The sequence below is a fragment of the Squalius cephalus genome (genome assembly GCF_949319135.1).
Source record: "Squalius cephalus genome assembly, chromosome: 21".
Lineage (NCBI taxonomy): Eukaryota > Metazoa > Chordata > Actinopteri > Cypriniformes > Leuciscidae > Squalius > Squalius cephalus.
Genome location: NC_137142.1, coordinates 11,402,873 through 11,424,915, shown reverse-complemented (window position 1 = coordinate 11,424,915; position 22,043 = coordinate 11,402,873). Strand labels below are relative to the sequence as shown.

General features: G+C 37.8%; 1 protein-coding gene across 4 annotated transcripts in view; it reads left to right on the top strand.

Annotated features, from left to right (window-relative positions):
* The window catches only part of thada (THADA armadillo repeat containing), a 125,957-nt gene that overhangs the window by 24,464 nt on the left and 79,450 nt on the right, over positions 1–22,043 (top strand). For all 4 annotated transcript variants that reach the window (XM_079856045.1, XM_079856044.1, XM_079856043.1 and 1 more), the window contains exons 23-26: positions 5,046–5,178; positions 7,625–7,747; positions 7,852–7,974; positions 12,700–12,791. In XM_079856045.1, coding sequence (XP_079712171.1) covers positions 5,046–5,178; positions 7,625–7,747; positions 7,852–7,974; positions 12,700–12,791 — 471 coding nt within the window. The remainder of the gene's footprint in view (positions 1–5,045; positions 5,179–7,624; positions 7,748–7,851; positions 7,975–12,699; positions 12,792–22,043) is intronic.

Genomic DNA, 22,043 nt, shown 5'->3' with positions numbered 1-22,043 from the left:
ACCCTGTGACCGGTTTAAGTTTCACTTTCAATCCGTGACCGACAGAGGAGCGTCTTGGCGGCAAGGATTTAAATCTTTAACAATGTCTGGGATAAGAAAATCTAAAGTGTGGATGTACACCATCAGAAAGGATATTCTCCAAGGCTGGATTTAGCATCAGGAAAACCATGATCGCACTTCTGCCGGCCAACGTTAACAAGTTTCACGTTAGAATGTATTTTATCCGCGCGCACAAAAGACTCCAACGGACACAGACAGAGTGAAAGACTGGATTTGTTCTCTCGATCAGGTAGGGTAGAAGTGATTTCAAAACTTTTCAGACGGTTCTAATTTGATTTTTGGATGCTGTGAACATTTTTAGCTAAAAAGACTGCCACTCCAGTTTAGCATTTATTGTTGTTTCTGCAGTTAAAAAGACAAAGTTGAAAATTCTGGCTACTATCGTTATTTTAATAATTTCTTTATTTTAATTTTATTTATTGATCTGTCAGGGTTATCTAATCTAACTATTTGTGGCTTGTGTTTTGAATATATGTTCCCCTGCACTTTAGGCATTTTGCACACATTTGCTCATCTTGTGACTTGATTCTGATTTATTTCGTTTTGTATTTTTATTTATTAGAAAGGTAGGCTATATTCTGTTATAATTTAATTTAGTAAATTAATTGTTTATTTTTTCGGTGCATCGGTGTTGTGCTGTAGGAGTTAATGTGGCCTTTCTGGAGTTATTTGTTATTTCTTAGTTTTATTGATCCAAAATGTTTTTATACATTTTCTTCTATATCTTTGTGTGATTTTCTGTACATCGCGGCTTTGAAATGTTAAAGCCCCGCCCCCAGCCCCAGCCCCACCCCCACCCCCATACACATGATTCGACTATTAGTCGACTATAGGCAAGACATGACGATTCTGATTCGACTATGAAAATCCATAGTCGGGGACACCCCTAGTATTCTGTAGGGATGGGAATTGATAAGATTTTATCAGTATCAATGCCACTGACGATTCTGCTTATCGATACGATTCTTTTATCGATTCCTTTTTCCACTGTGTGGAAAAAAGTAGTATTATGCTTTTTCGGCAAAAAAACAAGTGGGTTTATTTGTTTTAAAGAATAATAAATAAGATAAATATTTTAAATAAAAAATCTTCTGTAAACACAAGCATACAGGTCAGAAACTCTTCTTCCTAATATAGAATTAAAACTTTCTCTATAAAAACAGGGATGGAATAGTTAAAATACAGTGTTTTCGTAGAATATCCCTGTTATTTGTAAGATGCCAGTGATATTTAACATTACATTACCCTGTTCAACGGAGGTTATGGTGCTGCTAGCTTGGGCAGTTGTACGCAGCGGATCAAAACCAAGGCATTCCTGCCCTGCAATTTAGTACCATTTAGTACCATATATGTTTATGTTGCTTGTATTTGCACCCTTACACGAAATAACAGCCTTGCAGTTATTGCAAACGGCATCATTTTTGTCTCGTTTAGTAAAATAAAGCCAAGCTTTATATCGTCTCTTCAACTCCATGATTCTCTCGTTTGCTCAAATCACTTTGACGTCATGACGCACAGATGTGTAGGATGCCGCGCTATGGTACCTGATAAAGGACAAAAAGGACAGTTGTGAGTTCACGGTCTGTATATATGGCTGGGACTCGGAGCAGGAGCATCGATAAGAGGACTTGTTAATGTCATGGGCATACAATATCGATGGTTCATAAAACTTAGAACCGGTTCTCAAGTAGAACCGGTTTTCAATTCCAATCCCTAGTATTCTAGTTACATCGGTTGGAAAAGGTGGTGGGTATTCAGGGTGTTGCCCTGCAGTTCAAAGACAAAGAGACTCACCTCAACGACAGAACCTTCTCAGTGAGCATTGGGAAGTTTTCTTCTTCGTCGGTTCCCCTATTATACAGTACGTGTGCCCCAAGGGTCCATTTTAGGCCCTCTTCTCTTTTCACTTTACATGCTCCCCTTGGGTGTCATTTTTAAGAAATATAAGATCTCCTACCACTGCTATGCTGACGATACACAATTTTATCTACCAGCTAAAACTGACAGTAGTGATTCTTTGGACACTTCGCTTTGCAACTGTTTTGAGGAGGTCAAATGTTGGATCGGCTAATAATAATAATTTTTATTTTTTTTGGACCTGAGGTCTCAATCTGTTTTTAATTTAGGTTCTCTTTCTGCCAGTGTTCAACCTTTTGTAAGGAATCTTGGGGTTACATTTGATTCGTCACTAAATTTTGAGAAACAAATCAGTACAGTGGTAAAGGGCAGTTTCTTTCATCTGAGATCGAAATTAAAACCGTTTCTACCCCTGAAAGATTTGGAGACTGTAATCCATGCTCTCATAACATCACACCTGGACTACTGTAATTCCCTGTGCTGTGGCCTGCCTCAAACTGTGACTTCTTACCGGAACAAAAAAGAGGGATCACATTTCTCCCATTTTAGCGACTTTACATTTGGCTTCCTATAAAGTGTAGAATTGATTTTAAAATTGAAGTTTTTGTGTACAAGGCTTTATCTGGTGTCACACCAAAATACATTAGTGACCTTCTGATTCCTTACTCTCCCCAAAGAACACTTAGGTCTAGTAATCAGCTTCTCTTAACTGTCCCACATTTTCGCTGTAAAACTAAGGGTGGTCGGGCCTTCTCTTCTGCAGCACCTAAACTTTGGATCAGTTTGCCCATAAATGTGAGGTTTGCTCCTTCACTAGCCAGTTTTAAATCGGCTCGTAAATCTTATTTGTACTCTCTGGCTTTTGATTAGGAGTAGTTTAAGAGTTTTATGTTGAAGTTTTCTAATTGTATTTTATTTAATGTGTTTATATTTTGTACACTGCATGTTTTCCTCTGATTTCTTTTTATATGCTCGACGTTTTGTTGTACAGCACTTAGGCGCAAAAAAATGTGCTATAAATGTGCTATGTGCTTTTAAATGTGCTATAGAAATTTGACTTAATTTTGACTTGATAAAAAAAAAAAAAAAAAAAAAAAAAAATATATATATATATATATATATATATATATATATATATAAATATGTATGGTAAATATACTCAGTTTGGTTATAAAATGGAGTGTTCTCTGTTGACAGTAACATAAGTGACTCCCTTACATTATCAAGATGTACAACTTAAATTTGAAAGCAAGTTCGGTTATTGTGTGCTATATAAATCTCAACAACTAGTTTTTTGCTCTTCACAAGTTTGTCTTTGCTGTTAATTGCTATGTTAAAAGTGTTCTCAATCTCTCCAGGTTATGAGAAATGGTGGAACGTAGGTGTATTGTGGGCTTTTAAGTGGGCAGAGGAGAAAGTAAAAATCTGGGTTTAAGATTTGGGTTTAAGCCTGGTTTGTCTCTTTTCCCTATTATTTCCTGTCATTTTTCTGGCATCCCTATCAATAATGTGCAAAACACCCAAAAACGTGCGTGCAAACATATGATTAGTCCTGAGATGCCAACTTTTCTTGAAATCCCTGAGGAAGCAATAGTGTGTGTGTGTTTGTGGTGGATCGGCCTGTATTAACAGTTGTGTCTGTATTGAGTCTCAGAGGTGCTTCTAGAGAAAAAGCATTGCTGTGTGATTACACGCCTCCACCGGCAACCGCTATGCCCATTACGAGGTGTTGATTGTAGGGCGTTCATCGGCTGCCTTTGAAGGTATCGCCTTGTGTTTGGGGTAGTGTATTACTGAGTGAGGTGTGTGTGCGTGCGTGGGCGCTTGCTGTGTGGTTTGGATTGTTTGATCTGGCCTGCTCGGTCCAGCGCGTCTGGTATAACGGTACTTTTCATAACGAGAGCCTCACATTTTTCTCCGCTCTCAAAGTGGGCGTTCTGCACACGCTTGGGCAGCTCCTGCTATGTGTTTGTGTGTGTGTATTCATCCGAGGTTTGCAGTGTAATTACAGTGCTTGCTTAGGCAAGCATCTCTATTATTATTGCTCATACTTTGGAATAGGGATTTGAATAAACTCCTAACCTAAAGTATTGAACTTTGTTGTGTATCTCATCCCATTCTGTTTGTGCTACAGACATGAATGATTCCTCAAATCACGCAGCTTTTTGAGATTTATTTTCTTAATCACAGCCTTGTGAATAAGAAATCGGCTGAAAAAGCATTTTACTGTAGCATTTGCTTTAGTCACTTTCAAAAGTTTGAAGTTAGTAATATATATATATATATATATATATATATATATATATATATATATATATATATATATATATATATATATATATATATATGTATATTATTTTTTTTTTTTTTTTTTTTTTTTTTTTTATGTCACGTGATCTTTCAGAAATCATTTTAATATTCTGATTTGGTGCTTAGGAAACATTTCTTATTATTATCAGTATTATGTTGTGCTGCTTTGTTTTTGTGTAAACTGTGATGCAATTTTTCAGGATTCTTTGAATAGAACGTTCATAAGAACAGAATTTATTTGAAATAGTCAAGATATATAAAATATAACATTTCTGTCACTTTTGATCAATTGAATGCATCCATGAATAAACTTTTTTTTTTTTTTTTTCTTCCAAACTTTTGAACGGTAATGTATATCCCAGGGCTAATAGGACCTAAAAGTGATGTGTAATTCTCATACTGTTCTATCTGAAAGTGTCATATGGTCCTACACTGGATCTTGACAACAACAGAGTCCACAAAGAATCAATGTTTATCTTCACAACTTTTCTGCTCTAATGTAACTTGGCTCTAGCTTGACGTTTTCCTCAAATGACTGTTCAAATTCTCTTTTATAGTCTCTGCTTTATCACATTTGGATGTGATTTGATTTTCAGATTGATTTGAAAACCATGGATAATTTCACATCTGAGAATAAGTAAACAAAAATGTCTTAGAGAAACTGGGAACCACATAAACTTGGAGGACCACAGTCATGGGAGCCAATGTCTTGTTCATAATTCCACAACAAGCTATTATGTGGGTTTGTCTGTAATCTGTGTGTGTGTGTGTGTGTGTGTGTGTGTGTGTGTGTGTGTGTGTGTGTGTCTGTCTGTCAGGAGTGGGAGTGCTACACTCCAGCAGCTGCCAGCACATTGGCTGAAGGAGGTCCTTGAGGAAGTAAAATCCAGTGACCCCTCCTCTAAACTGTGTGCGACCCGCCGCAGTGCAGGAATACCGTTCTATATCCAGGTTAGTACTCTATGTACAGCAATGACCAATTTCTTCCCCCAAAATGAACACTTACATTCCCAATAAATAAATAGTTTTTATTTATTTAATTTTTTTATAAAAAATTAGATAAAGATAAAAAAATTATACATTTTTACCCTAGTTATTTACTAAATGGATATTTATCCATGCATACTCTAAACAATTATTTGTATATAAATAACTTGTATCCTGTCCTATGCAAAGCATGCTAGGAAGTATAAATCAACTACCCAATTTACAAAGTTATCAAGACAACTTAATTTAAAAAAATAATTAAATTAACTCAGAAATTTTTGTTTAAATTATAAACAATATTAAGTTAATGTAATGAATATTATAATGTCAACTAAACAAAAAAAAAAAAAATAATGTGATTACAGGTCCCCGCTGAATTGCTTTTTAGATTGTATGTTTAGTTTCACCGTCCACTTTATTAGGTGCACCTATTCAACTGCTCGTTAACACAATCAACCAATTACATAGCAGCAACTTGTTGCATTTAGCCATGGTCAAGACGATCTGCTGAAGTTAAGACAGAGTATCATAATAAGAAAGTAAGGTGATTTAAGTGACTTTGAACGTGTTGTTGGTGACAACCGGGCTGTCAGTATTTCAGAAACTGCTGATCTACTGGGATTTTCACACTCAACCATCTCTATGATTTACAGAGAATGATTAGAAAAAGAGGAACTATCCAATGAGCGTCAGTTCTGTGGGCAAAAATGCCTTGTTGATGCCAGAGGTCAGAGGAGAATTTCCAGACTGGTTCGAGCTGATAGAAAGGCAAAAGTAACTCAAATAACCACTCGTTTCAACCAAGGTCTGCAGAAGAGCATCTCTGAGCTCACAACACGTCAAACCTTGAAGCAAATGGACAACGGGTGCCACTCCTGTCAGCCAAGGACAGGAAATTGAGGCTACACCAAGGGCTCACCAAAATTGGACAATAGAAGATTGGAAAAACGTTGCCTGGTCTCATGAGTCTCGATTCCCGCTGCAACATTTAGATGTTAGGATCAGAATTTGGCTTAAACAAAATGAAAGCATGGATCCATCCTGCCTTGTATCAACAGTTCAGGCTGTGCTGGTGGTGTAATTATGTGGAGAATATTTTCTTGGCACACTTTGGTAAGCATTGTTTGAAATGCCACAGCCTACCTGAGTATTGTTGCTGACCATGTCCATCCCTTTATGACCACAGTGTCCCCATCCTCTGATGGTTACTTCCAGCAGGATAACACACCATGTCACAAAGCTCAAATCATCTCAAACGGGTTTCTTGAATATGACTGTGAGTTAACTACAGTATAATCAAATGGCCTCCACAGTCTCCAGATCTCAATCCATTAGAGCACCTTTGGGATGTGGTGGAACTGGAGATTTGCATCATGAATGTGCAGCCAACAAATGTGCAGCTACTGCGTGATATGATTTGCAATAGGGACAAAAATCTCTGAGGTATGTTTCCAGAACCTTGCTGAATCTATGCCACAAAGAATTTAGGCAGTTTTGAAAGCGCCCAACATGGTACTAGCAAGGTGTACCTAATAAAGTGCTGAGTGCTGACGTAAAAGTTGCATGCATTCTGATAACCAGACTGGTTATACTGAGGTTGCATTGCAAAACATCAGACCTGTATCTGATTAAGAACCACATATGGAAGTGGCCCAAATTGGATTTGATAAGATCAGATTCCATATGGTTCACACTTGTTATGAACAAAACGGATCTGAGTCTTGTATGAGAAAAATATTTGATTTGGGCCACTATTGCCTGCAGTCTGAGCATAGCCTAACATTTACCACTAATGTGTGTAAAGTTCTGATGTATAGCACCCTCAAAACATTTGTTCTTTTACAAATATGCAATAATTTGACAATCTCTGAAGATTTCACAGTTTCATTAGTTTTATCTGAACATCTGTGAATCGGTAATTGATTCCTTACAGTTTTTATGATGGAGATCTTCCCCAGTGGACAGTCCTCTGAAAGGTCAAAATAGCTGAATACTGAAGTCAAGGAAAAATGGGTTTTGGATCTGAAACGCAAGACAATGAGAGGGTTTTAGGGAAGAATAAGACAGAGAGAGGATGGATAAACTCAACACCTTGGTATGAGCACACATTCCTGTGGTATGTCCCGGAAAAGGTGGTCTTCACACCCTTTGGCACAGGGACAAAAGAACTCCAGAGACTGTATTCGGTTACATACCGTGAGTCATTTTTCCACTGTCATGCTGTCATTCACTGTCCCAGTCTCATAGGAATTTGCTGTCTTAAATACAGCTTAAAAGATAGTTTATCCAAAAATGAAAATTCTGGCATTATTTACTGGCCCTCATGTCATTCCAAACCATGTCAAAGGTGTTGGGAACTTGCCTGTTAATCTTCCATTGTAAGCGATAAGTGTAATAAATCTCTGTGTAGGCCCTGCTGTCTTCTGAGCCTAAATCATCCAGCTGTGGACTCCTGAAGATGACCATGAGATCTCTGACGGCATTGGCAATGCCGCCTAATGATGGAGCTACTGAAAGCAGCACTGTGCCACAGGTGGACACACACACACAAACTAGCTTTACTCTGAGAAAAATATGAATAGGATCAGACATGTTTAATGGGTCTTTTTTTAATTGACTGTTTTTACACACATACAGGTCCATGCTCTGAACATCCTGAGGGCTTTGTATCGAGATACGCGTTTGGGGGAGAACATTGTGCCGTTTGTGTCAGAGGGCATGCAAGCTGCTATCCTAGGTTTCACTTCTCCTGTGTGGGCCGTAAGTGTATAATAATAATAATAATCCCTTTTCTGATTTCCTGTCTATGTCACTTCCTTCACCAAACAAAAAAGAAGTTCCATGTTTTGTTTGGATATTTTTGGTTAAAGGGGTCATGAACTGCATTATTTTATTATTTTATAATGTTTCCTGGGGTGCACTTATATTGTTAATATGATATTTTACATAAAAAAATTGTCATAATTTAGAAATAAAAGGCATTTTTCTGATATTAGCCTCTGATTTGAACGCTCTGTTTGAAGGGGTGTTTCTGCTGTGAGACTTCAGTGCTGTGATTGGCTAACATCTTTGCATATGCAATAGCTAGTATTACATGTGGAATTCTCTCAAAAAACTTTTAGCATGTTTTTACAGTTCTCAAGGTTTACTAATCGTGAAAAGTGTTGATTATAACATTATATTTAGATATATAGCATCATATTTAGATTGTGGCACGAAAGGTTGCAGTGGATGAGCATTGTAGCCGATCACAGACATGTTGAGTGCATTAATGCAACTCGATTTCTGCACACTAACAAATGCTTTCATCAAAATGAACAGTGAAAACACAAAATAAATAAGAGATTCATTGATTCTAACTGGAGTTTTGGCGAGAGTCCAGAACACTGGCGCTTTTTGATAGAAAGCCATCAAAGAACGCACACTTTACAATTGCTGGAACTGTCAATGTATAATTTAATCAAAGTTTAAATAACAGATTATTTTCGACTTACTAAAAGAAACAATGTGAAGTTACTGACAATAAACGATTTTGAGACATGGCCTACATGAATCATTACATACCAGAAATCACTGGTCACTGGTGATTTTGGTTAGACATTCACACATAATCTGTACATATTAAAGGGGTCATGAACTGGATTGTTTTATTATTTTATAATGTTGCCTGGGGTGCCCTTATAATGTTAGTATGATTTTTACATAAAAAATTGTCATAATTTATAAATAAAAGCCATTTTTCCAAGCCTGATTTCTGCCTCAGATTTGAACGCTCCGTTTTAAGGGGCGTGTCTGCTGTGAGACTGCAGTGCAAACGCCCACTGCTGTGATTGGCTGACATGCTTGCAATGAAATAGCTAGTATTACAGGAACTCTCTCGAAAACTTGTACTACGTTTTTACTAATACAGCTATCGAGATTAACAAATCGTGAAAAGTATCGTTTAAAGCATTATATTTAAATCTATTCCATCACATGAAAGGTTGCAGCATGATGAGCACTGAGCAGATGACAGACAGTCTGTTGATCGCGTGAATAAAGATCTTATCATTGCAACGCAATTTTTGCACTCTCACAAATGCTTACACCAAATCACAATGCAAACACGATGTGAGTACACAGTAAGAGCTTCGTTGTGTAGCCTAGTGTAACAGTGTCATTATTTCATCACGAGTTTGGTGAGTGTCCAGATTAGCTCTCGCGACTCGCGCTGTGCTGTTTGATTGACAGCTTGGGCGAAAGGGATCGTTCTTTGATCGCTTTCTGTAGGCTATATAATTTAATAACAGTTTAAAAAAAGATTATTTTCATAATACTACGAGAAATTATGTGAAGTTGATCGTTTAGTCGCTGATGCATAAACAGTATTGAACGATTTTAAGAGAAATATCTGAACTTGAATAATTACACAGAAATCACTGATCGCAGATCAGGCATTAGAATACACATGGTTACTTACATGTTGCTGGCAGATCCGTCGGGAAATTGTGATTGACTGATTTAATAAAGTTTAACCATGCTGGAATCCGAAGGAAGCTTAATGCAGACGGTCTTCTTCCACAAACAGGAACTGCACAATATTTAGTAAACAGCATGTTTATTGCTTGGAAGTAGCTCGATCCGGTAGCAATCATCATGTCGTCCTATGTTATTTAGCATGTTTGGGCGAATCGGTGGGCGGGGCTAAACAGGCCGTGTTGAAGTAGGCGTTGATCTTCTTTTGTGGAGGCGGTGTTTTATCCTCTTTGACGTCATTGTTCCCCACTTTGAAAAACGAGTCGTTTGCTGAGCCTGATGTCTATAAAAGCTTTTATTGGACTAACAAGGTAGTTTTCAGTTCTGAAACTTACAGGATATTATTATAGTATGATGATCTCTTATATGTCAAAAGCTCAAGGAAAATTTGATTTCTCAGTTCATCACCCCTTTAAATGGTCTGTAATAAAGCAATAGTGACACAGTAAAAACGTTTTTACTTACATAAATGTGCCGTTCCTGTCGGATCTAATGTAGTAGGCACAGCATCGTTTTAAAATGTCAGGCTCTCTGCAAATCTAATGCAGCTACTGTGTTTTTCCACAACCTGGCACTGCACAACATTTTGCAGTCTTCAAAGGCATGTTTATTACTTAGTTTCTCGATCCAATGTTAGCGTCACGTCTGTTATTTACCTACTACTACTTATCGTGCTTGAATCAGTGGGCGGGGATACTGAACTTTAGGGTTTGTGATGTCACCAACCCGGTAAGAAGCTCATTGTTGTTCCTACCAGCCATTTTTTGTAGTCCTTAAAAAAGCAATTTCTGTAAAAGAAAATATCTCTCTTTGCATTGAACTTTGAGCGTCGTAACTTTGCAGATGTTGTTTATGCTCAAACAGCAACATTACACACTAACTAAAGTTAAAAAAGTAAAATCATAATCTAGGACCCCTTTAATACAATGCTACTTTTTGAAGTGTCATGTAAATAACATGGTTTATGCATATGGTAATAATTCAATACCACAACATATATATTATAACCTTATCTGTTTCTACGATGATAACTAGGCAAAATGTAGCATACTCCCTCTGAAGCAGTTGGATCGTAAAAAAAAAAAAAAAAAGTAATTTGTTTGCAGTTGCCATTTGGTTTGATTTTTTTTTTTATCTAATATAATGACATTTGTTTAACTTTAACCATCCAGATGTACATACAGTACATACGCATGCATTGCACGCACTAAATATATTTAACTTTTTTTATGAGAAGGGGGGCTTAAGATATATTCTTTATAAAGAGAATATTGTGTATGTAGTTATACACTAGGTATATAGAGTCGCTTATCTCCTTTGCCTTTCTCACACTCATTTGTTCACTGTTTCTCACGTACACCACCACCCTGTCAGACCATAGAAGTTGCTGAGACACTGACAGGTTAATAATTAAAGTGAAAGAGAACACAAGGGACAGGGGCAGTACGTGCGGTCACACACACACACACACACACAGCTGTGCGGTGGTCCTGGCCGGTTGCCCTGGATTGCTTGCTTTGATCACCTCCACATGGGCGACTCGGCTCCTACAGGTCATGGTGGCGACAACTCTAGGTCACATTCCTGTGCTCTCCTCCCTCATACCTGTCTATCTGCCTTTATGTCTACATCTCTCCTCACTTCATTTTCTTATCAGTTCATTCCTTTCGAGTCCTTTTTTCTCCTCCCATTTATTCCATATACTCTCAGGATGTCAAAAGATCTGCTTCTGTTGCCGTTTTCTCTCTTAATGGCAGAGCTCAAGCCAGCAGGCTTTACTTTGGAGAGTACAGTAAGCCTAATCCTTCCCACAATGCAGCAGTCAGACACAGAGAACACACAGTTTTCTTGTAGTCTGTGAGTAATGTTTCTTAAGCTGACATAAAAATGTGATCAAAGTTATGAGCTGGTAACACTGAGGTTTGGTGTGTACAGCATTACTTTGGCCACATAAGATTGTGATTTGAAGGCCTTTTAGTGTTCTTAGAAATCAAGATGTCATCAGACCCTTCAAATCTGGCTTCTTATGTTAAGTTATAACTCTTATGACTGCGTGCCGTTGGCTTTGTTTTTCTTGTACACCCTTGAGCTGCAAGACCAATGTTTGCTCTGTAATCGTCTCGAGGGCCATCATCATGTGTTCTGACTCACTACTTTCTCATGTCAAATACATGTCATGTATTAATCCCCCCTGAGGTCCATTTAAATGGATAGTTCACTCAAAAATGAAAATTCTGTCATCATTTGCTCACCCTAATGTTGTTCCAAAACTGTGCATTTCTCTCTTCTGTGGAATACAGACAAAAATTTAAGAACTTTGGAAGCCAAACAACATTGAAGCTCATTGACTTCCATTGTATGAACACAAAAATCACTGAGCCATTTCAGAATAATTTAATTTATGTGGCAAAAAAAAATAACAAAAATTCTTAACAGATTTTGCACAACATAAGGGTGTGTAAATGACATCAGAATTTCATATTTTTGGGTGAACTAACCATTTTCTTCATAAGTGTTTTTGCATCAAAAACTGTCTAAATGTATTTTTTCCACTTTTTCCATTACTTTTACTTTTTTTTTTTTTTATCAAACAATTTCCTGAACAGTGATAAATGTGACCGCACCTTAAAAGCTATACGTCACTTTAAATTATGAGAGTTTTAGTTTTTGGTATCGGTTTAAGCCTCTTATGTAAGAAACAACTTCACAAGTAAAATAGGAAACAATAAGAAATAAAGTCTGTGCAGTATTAACCAATATTTTTGCTTTAAAAAAAAAAGGCCCGCATTTAAAGATGATCAAAGACATTAGACTATATAATTGTGACAGAATAATAAATCATTGCATAGACATTAGGACCTTAGACATTTTTAAGATTTCAAGCACCAATTTGTCAAAGATCAAATGATAAATCTACATGGAAGGACGGTTTGCTCTGACATCAGTTTCTCCATCTTGTCCTCTTTATAGGTGAGGAACTCCTCGACTCTCCTGTTCAGCACTCTGATTACACGGATATTCGGGGTGAAGAAGGGAAAAGATGAGCACTCCAAAAAGAACAGGTGGGACTTCAGTTGTTTTATGTACTGTACCATTCACAATTACACACACCAAAAAAAAAATCTGAAGTTGAGAAAATTCTGAAACTTTTTAGCAACCAGTTCAGGTCTTTTTTAAGTTTACACAACTTATGGAAAATTTGGTCTGTATTTCAGTAAACATAATAAAATAATTTCCATGATTCATAATTTATGCTTGTGGATCAAAGTTCAGTAAGTTATAATTTTGAATTTAAAATTATTATTATTCAAAATGAGGAGTAATATTGTACATTATTAATGTGAAATATTCTTATTTTTGGCAGACCTTTCCACTGAACAATTAAAGTTTGCTCAACTTGTGTATCAGTTAGTTGCACAAACTCCGATGGTCATAGTTCCCTCTCTGCACCAAAACAATTGTGTAGGACTTAATATAGGGAACACTAATCATCCTAATGGTGACGAAACAAAACACACATATTAATTTGAATTAAAAATAATTAATTTTGAATAATAAAAATTTGCATGTGCTCATAAGTCCGCATACTTTGACCAAAAACATAAATTATTCTAGTTCAAGGGATTATGGTTGATCAGTGATCAAACTGAACATGCTCAGCAGCCTGTTAGTTTGACCCTCTTTACCAAACTTGACATCGCCAAAGTCAGTTGTCAATTGTCAATTTCTTGCTGTTTAATATTTTAAGTTGCTCATACTGAATGGCCTAAAAGTTAACTTAATTTAATATGTTTTTGTATTCGCAACTTTTTCCACATGAAATAGTTCAGTCAACCTTCAAAATAGAGTTTGTCTGACAAAATATAAGATGAAATTTGTTACAGTGTACCTGACCTGTCATCCGTGACTTAATACCTTCACTGTCCCTACAAAAAAACTTGTACTTATTTTCAAAGGAGAAACAATGTAAAGTCAGTTCTTCATTTTATCCTTTCAAAGTGGCTGTAACATTGCAGAAAGGAGCCAGGTTGTTGTAGAGGAAAGGTTGAAAAGAGAGATTTGTGACATCAACTGAAAAGAAAAGGCGTTTCAGATGAAAAAGCCGGTTATTACATTATAATCAAATATTTTTTAAGACTTTTGATGCAAGGCGTCCATTGGGATACATTGTTTCGATTTAAGGCTTGTCACAGCGTTCACTTGCCGTGAATAGATCTTGTTGATGAGCAACAGTTCTGAGTGCTCTGTCAGGGGTTGTTCACTAGGGGTCACTGAAGCTCTATGCTTTTTCACCGTCAAATCTTTCATTCCACCCATTAATCTTTTCCGTATGTTGGCCTACGGTGCATGGACATCTTCCAGGCCCTTAAATGTTCTGGATGTTCCTCCTAATTCCCTTTTGGCCTTTGTTTGTTTGTGTTCTTTCCTCATCCCACGTTTGTCCACCCTTGCAAAGACTTACTCTTTTGCTCACAGTTTCAACTCTTCCCTTTTGCTGATAACCTCAAACTCTGGAAAGGCATTTTAGTTGACGCACAGGGGTTAACACACTTCAACGCATGTTTATCTTTTCCTTGGTAGAGGGAATGCTAACAACATCTTGCCTCAACACGCACAAACGTTGACACACTTCTGGCACTCATTCACACCCTCTAGATTTCTGCCAGGTTGACCGTGACCTCTGACCCCTGGCCACCACAGAACGGGGCGGGTGGGCCGTGATGGGACCTCCTGCTGCAGAGACTGCTCTGCGTCAGCTCCCTAATCTCATCCAAACCAGTGGAGCGTGAGTTGTTGCAAGAATGTCCTGATGCATTCTGGGGTTGAACGCAGAGAGGTCACGGATGGAGTGAGGAATGACTAAACAGGAGTGGCACTGACCTCGTTGAAGAACAATAATGGCTCACTCATGAGATCATGGTTTGTTATGATTAATCGGCGTGCTGATTGGACTTAATTGGAAAATAGAGCAGGCCATAATGACACAACCCGGTGCGTTGGAGTACCTCACACTTCAAAGAGCCCATGTGGTCCCAGGTCAGCTGACCATGGCATTTCACTCCAAGATTACCAACGGATTTTCTAAAGAGACGCTGAATCTTAAGAGGTCACTGAAACTCACCAGAGCTTTGTCATAATCGTACTGAAATAACGCTGATTCTTCGATCTGGCTCCTGCTCTCTGAACACCCATAGTCAGGATTGTTTACTTTCAGGATAACAGCTCAATGTGTTTGTCTTTAGATTTATGTGTTTATGGCAGACATCTTGATCCTGCGGGTCACTCAACTGTTGCTTAATGTTATTTTGTTTATTGCCTCTTCCTGTGTGCAAGTGTTTTTTTTTTTTGTGAGTCTAGGGATTTGTGTGCTGACATACACTTATTAAACATTTTGACAGGCTGTTCTTTGTTATGACTTTTCGGGGACTTTTTGATTTACAATCTGTGTGTGTGTACTTTATAGGCTGTGTTCACAATAGCATACTATCATACTAATGATATTTCTGCAGTGTAGAACATGTATACTGGGCACAGTATGCAAATTATCTTGCATAAGGTGTGTCCCATCTCGCATACTTCTGTACTATTTTGTAGTATTAGTAGTGCATTTAAAATGTGGCTTCTTTAAAGAAAAATGCCCAATACTTAAAAAAAAGTCAATTGTTCTATTTAAAAGGAAATACTTTTCTAAATGTCATATACTAGATGGCAGAGAGCATTGTTATGTGTAAGTGCACAGTGTGAACTACTTACACTACCATTCAAAAGTTTGAGCAAAAAAAAAAAAAAAAAATACATATATGACAGACACCAACCATTTGAACAGTAGTGTGATTTGGAACACAACTACTTTATACATCAGAATACAATCTGTGCAACACTGCATCTCATAGTGCAATGCCTTCGACTTGACTTTTCATGTAATATCAGACATACATTTTTAACATCTGCATTGACTCACCTTTGGCATTTTGATCAAATAATAACCGAACAGAAACATGCATAATGTTTTTACATAACATATTAAGCAACACATCATAATGAGGTCATGCTATATTGTTTTCACTGCTGTTTGAGATGTTTAGCATTGCATAAACTTTTCAGGTTCATTTCTTAAAAATTAGTAGGCAGTGAACTGCACAGTAAGTAAAAACTCATTCCATTTTGAAAATAGACATAGGCAGGTAAAAAATTACTGTGACCTTTTAAACTTAATCATATACAAATAAACTTACATGAAATCAGACTCGTAAATGCTCAAATCATAAATCATAAATCACAAATAGTTGTACAGTTTATAATTAATCAAATCAGAATTTTAGTAGCATGCATTAATATCAATTGTGTTTGCGTATTTTTCTTGGATTGATGTGCTGTTTAAACATGTTTTATATTAGCTTTTATGTTTCGCCTAACTTAAAAAAAATCTTTAATTGTTCCACTTCTTATCATTATAACAATGATTTTGGTCAAAACAAAGCACACAGAGTAATGTTTTCGTTGGTCTATTTGGGCTAGATCAAAGGAGTCAATTCACAGTTTTAAAATTGAATGATACACATCTTAGTTAAACATTGAAATGAAACAAAATGAAAGTCTTCAAACCATTATTTAAAAAAAACTATTTTGAAAAGTAATGACTCTGTTGTGTGCAAGCTTGTAAACTAGACCAACAAAGTTGCTAGCCTCTGATATCATCACCATCTCGCCTACGTAATTTTGTTTCAACTCTTTAAACATTTACATGTTTTAGTAACTTGTTTCAGTACTTTCACAAAACCAAAAAAAAACATCAGATTATGATCAGAGATGTTTGCTTGTTCTCAGTCAGTCAGCTAGTACACAATAGGAAAAAAAAAAAGGTTTGTTTCCTGTTTTCATGATGTTCTGAACGTACATTACATTACATACAGTAAACAAATTAGCTTTTAAGAAATACTGTATTGTATGACCCTATGCAACACACTCAAGTGCATTACACATAATCTGCTAACTTATCAGTTTACATACATTTGTGAATTTAAGTAATGACGAACTAAAAGCGGTTTTTAAAATAAAATAAAATGGTTTAAGCTTGACAGGCTGCATTTATAGACATCTTGGAAGTGTTTTGTCAGGAAGATACTAATCCATACTGAAAAAAAATGCAAGGTTGTGTTGAGCTTAACTGTAACCACATTTGCCCACATCAGAGCTCATTAGTGTGTGTATGTCGCTAGCATGCAGCATGTGGCCTTGTGACCGACGTAGATGACCCACCTTGTTACCATGACAGCGCCCTGGCCTAAGTTCAGACCAGACTATGTGCATTAGTGGTTGAAACAGGATGTGGTGTGTTTGTGTGTGTGGATTTGACATAGCCGAAGTCACAACTGTGTTTGAAAAATTGGCTCTTGAGCTAAAGTTAGCCCTGTATGGGACTGTTTCAGTTACATGAATAAGAAGTAAAAAAAAAAAAAAAAAAAAACTTTTTATTGGAAGGCCTATCCTAAACACTGAGGCTTAGCTAAATAAAGAAACGTTTATGTGTGTCACACACGCATACACTTTCGCTGTCTGTCTTGCCCTCTCTTAACACATATGCATTTGTCTCAATGAGATTCCTTGCCACTGCGCTTTCTAAGGAATAAACAAACAGGGACTGTGAGCCGTGTGTCCCTGCAGTGCTCCATCAGAGGCAGAGCTAATGAGAGCTTTATAGAGCTGTAAAGAGCTCAGACTTTAGGAAGTGGTTTGCAAACCAGAGCTTTAAAGGTTGCAGTCTCTCTCTCCTCTCCATGTCACTTAGGCTCTTTCCAAAATCTAGATTGCTGCCTACGTAGGCAGCACACTCCTGACACCAAGGCTGTTCCAAAAGGAAATAACCAACTTTGGCAGAATTGGCAGAAAATTTATCCCGTAATGCACTATGAAGATGTCATGATTTTCTTCTACACACCCCATAAGATGCATATGTAAATGGAGGCGTGTTCTTAACCTCTCATGTCTGCCTGTCAATCACAAGACTCAGAGTGATATAAATGTTGAGTTAGACCGTTCAACATTGTTTTGTCCAAATGTGGACAAACTATATATCCAAAAAATGCATACAGCTCCAAAAGATCAAACTATTAGAAATGCATGGCTGAAGTGTATTTTTAATTATGTGCCTGAGCGATTAAACAAGAACATTTTCATTTGTTCGTCTCATATGGGTTTTCTAAATCTCTTGTTTTGAAAGTATTTTGTTGTCGGAGGCAATCGTTGTGTTTGCATTGGTTAATTTTAATCAGACTCAAACATATATACGGCTCTATTACAGCATTAAAACATCACATGCTGTGGGTTTTTACTTGCATTTCTGAAAGAGGTAAAGGCCCTTGAGTAGGGGTGCTCCGATTGATCGGCTACCAATCGTTATTGGCCGATAATCGCTTTAAAAAGTTTGATCGATGGTCTCTATAAAGGCCGATCTCATGCTGATGACGCATAAAGATGGTCGCCTTCCGTGAGAGCTATGACATGCAGCGCCGTCTCAGTCTCTGCCCGGCGTGGGTAAAAATAATTATAATGCTGAAGGTGAGGTACAATTCATATTTCTTTGTTAAATAACTTGCATGTAATTTGAAAACTTTCTGTGAGACGTAATTCACAAACAGCATGAGTGAATCACTGTGTGCTCCCTGTTTCCCTCTTAAAATGCGCAAATGGCTTCCCATCACCACATCGCGTCTGCACTATAAGCGAGCTGCATGCTGCACAGTTGACACAGGAATTGTCACTTGCACAATCGAGGCAGTGTCGCATCGTCACTAAAGTTTAGAATTTGCATTGCAATTTGCAAGTCTTGCCAGTGTTTAAACCACTCAGCTCTTGCGCGCTCTAGGAGTGTTTATGCACACACACATAAGGCCACCTCACAGACAGCTCGCGAGCACCGAATTACCCTTAAATGGTCAAGTACACACAAATGTATGTACAAAATTACCGTCTTGACTAAAATCCAAAAATCCTAACCGGAGCACCCTTACCCTTGAAATTAAGTGTTTGTGTAAATGGGGATGGAGAATAAATTTTTCATGTATTTGAACTTTTTTGATGCAAAAACTTCGCAAACTTTGTAAGCTAACCTCCAGAAACATAATATAAAAATCTGAAAATACTTTTCATGGTCCCTTTTAAACATTTAGTTCAGTCTTTTTAACCCAATATATGGGTGTGCTGTGTTTTTCTATTATTAATAGAGTATTAGGGTATGATTATTAATCTCTGTGGGCACTAAACAGCAAGGTTTTGAAACAGAGGCCTAAAGCCCAAAATTATACTTCTGCTGTCCACGCACTGTCAGCGTGACGTAATTTTTGTCATCTCGAGGGTCTGCGAAGTGCTTTAATGTTAGTCGGATCCGGTTCCAAAAAATGTTGGATTTTAGATTTTTGCGTTCCAGCATTGTTTTTAAACGATCCGGCTTAAAGGGACACTATGCAAGTCTGAGTGTTTTTTCTCTATGAGCTCCCCCTAGTGTCTGGTAGTATAATGCTTTCAAACACTCTGTCGTAAAAACGAACTGTTGTCCCTCCCCCCTCGCCACGAGCAACCCAGCTGATCAGCTGTCAACCTAGCTGAGCAGAGGAACCGGCTATTTCAAAACCAGTTATGTCTACCGAGGCAAGTAAAGCAATACTTTCTTTCCAACTGATGGCGATTTTTTTATTTATTGTGTTGTCATGCATACTAGTATTTTTTACCGGGAACGAACGATATGAACGAGGCGAACTACTGCTTTCGTGTTTGTTTGTTTGTTTGTTTTTGGGAGAATGGGCATGAGCATAAAACAAATATATATATATCGGAGGCTAATATTTGTCTAAAGTTATATTAGCAAGGTCTATAAGTTCATCTGGTAGAATGATGGTTTACCTTTGCTTGTCTAAGAAAACATCAGAATGTTTTTTCTAGCTCGATCATGATATGTGCAACATTTTGCGCGTCTGATATTGCCTACTATCAGACGCGTTGACTTAGTGACATAAAATAAAAGTGTAAGTTACACAAATAAAACCGACAGAGGAACGGCCAAACAACTACAGAAATCAAACGTGTTTGCTATGACAATGCTAACATCAAAGTTATAGTATCTAGCGTACTAGTAAGCCCCTAACAGACAGCGATCATAATAAAAACCTTTACAGACAATAGCAAACATCCTGAGGTCACAATTACTTGAAATTTAAATATTAAACACAGTTTATTCCAAAGATACTTAACTTACAAGTGCAACAGCAGGATCAGCATCCGTTTTGCAGGCTTCTGTTTCTCTCAGTTCTCACCATTCTGAAAAAGCCGGTCCGATATATTTACTCGAGTCTGACTTCTTGCTCGGTCAGTCTCCCGTTTCCTCTTTCGTTGGTCCTCCGACAAAGATTTCCTAGCTTTCTGCTTCTTTTTTACAGGCTCAGCCTCAGCCATAACTCAATCTATCGTTGCCCTTTGCTTATAGCTAGCCCGCCGGTGCTTGAATAGGGGCGTGTACGTGTGCAGTGCCGTCAAGCAATTCGTTACATCGCGAGACCTGATATCACGCGATACTTCCTGACACCGACCCGCGTCCCAAAGTTGCAAGTGAGTTTTTTCCGCTCTCGGGCACCAGGGGGGTGCGAAACCACCACCATTCAACCCGAAATAAGTAATATAACCATTCCACTGACTCCGAAGCTGTTCAGTTAAGGTTAAAAAGTTACCTAGAGCACCTTTAAGCAAGTGCATTACACTGTGACTGTGCAAGCATTTTCAGTTCATTCAGAATTTGAGCTTCTTGCTCGTGCGTGAGGGTGAGGCTTAACTTCCATAGGAATTATTTGAAAACGTAGCGCCAGTGTGAACATAGCCAGACCTTCAGACTGACGACTCTATTGCAGCTTTCATTGGCCAAGGACCGCCCAAGAGGACGTTTGACTGACATGTAACGCAACCAATCACAGTTCATTTTGTTTCCGCATCATGTTTTGGGGCGTGAAAATATAAAGTCCCTACAATAACAGGCCGGTGTGCATCTAATAAATTATTCATTCAAGAACGTTGTGCAAGTTTACTGCAACAATGGAGCCCAAACTTCACATACTTTTGAAAATCCAGCGTTTAGTTGATCCTGGTAAGTGCTCTTTGTCACAGTTGTAAACACAACGGCTTTCTTCTTCCACAAGGGGGTTTGGCATCACAGCGGTTTGTTTCCAGGCGGACCGTTAAAGAAAATGACACACACTTCTCCCGGACATCCTGTAGGATTCAACCAATCAGATGATGAAAATCCTGAAGTGTTTCCAGTTAAGTGTGCCATATGAATCAGACGTTCAGCCAGCGGTCCGTGAGCATGACGTCTGAGGCTGAGACTTGGGCCGTGCAGAAACTTGTGAATGATGCTCTTACAGTTGTGTCGTACTTAATTTGTGTGGTTAATGTTGGTCACAGCACCTTTTAATTGCTGTTTTTGATCCAGCAATTATTTACAAATTAAGCACTGGATCTGTGGACGTCCGCAGACCCTCCCGATGACAAATTAATTGCAGCCCAATTTTTATGACCACATGGATGGTGTGCGTACAACAGCGCATGTGGAAGTTGAATGCGGAAGGTTAATGTTGAGACAGAAGAGTACACTAGGTGGCAGTAGTCAAAGAAGAGTGTGTAAAGAGCGATATAATACCAGCATAATCTTCATCATTTTTGTTTTAGTTCTTGTTCTAAACTTTGCATGCCAACTAATTTTCAGGAGAAGTTGCTAGAGGCAGGTTGATTTGTTGCTAAATGAGGTTTTGGTGTCATTGCGTGATGACCTCATTACATAATGACGTAAAACCGCATCATTACGTAGAATACACAATCGCTGCGTCCAAAACTATATAGTATGCAAAAAACAATAGGCAAAAGTACACGGATGACCTACTACTTCTGGTGAGATTATGAAGTGTGTATTCGATGGACACTTTACTATCCCATGAGGCCACAAAGAAGAGTGGCGAATGGTGGTGAAGTGATGTAGCTGACGCTGTAGGTCACGTGTGCATATTAGCATAAAATTTATGCATTTTAGCATTTGAGTTAGCAACTATTCAGGAGTTGATAAAAGTCGCCAACTAAATAATAAAAAATAGCTAAATTTGTTGCTAAGTGCTTTTTGAAAGAAAAAGTTGCTGGTGTAGTCTGAAAAGTTGCTAAATCTAGTAACAAAATTGCCAAGTTGGCATCACTGGATCCGCTACTTTTCTTCTTCTATTCTTCCAAGTGAATGTCTTGTAAATGACACGACTCAGTGCTGCCCTCTGACATCTGGTAGA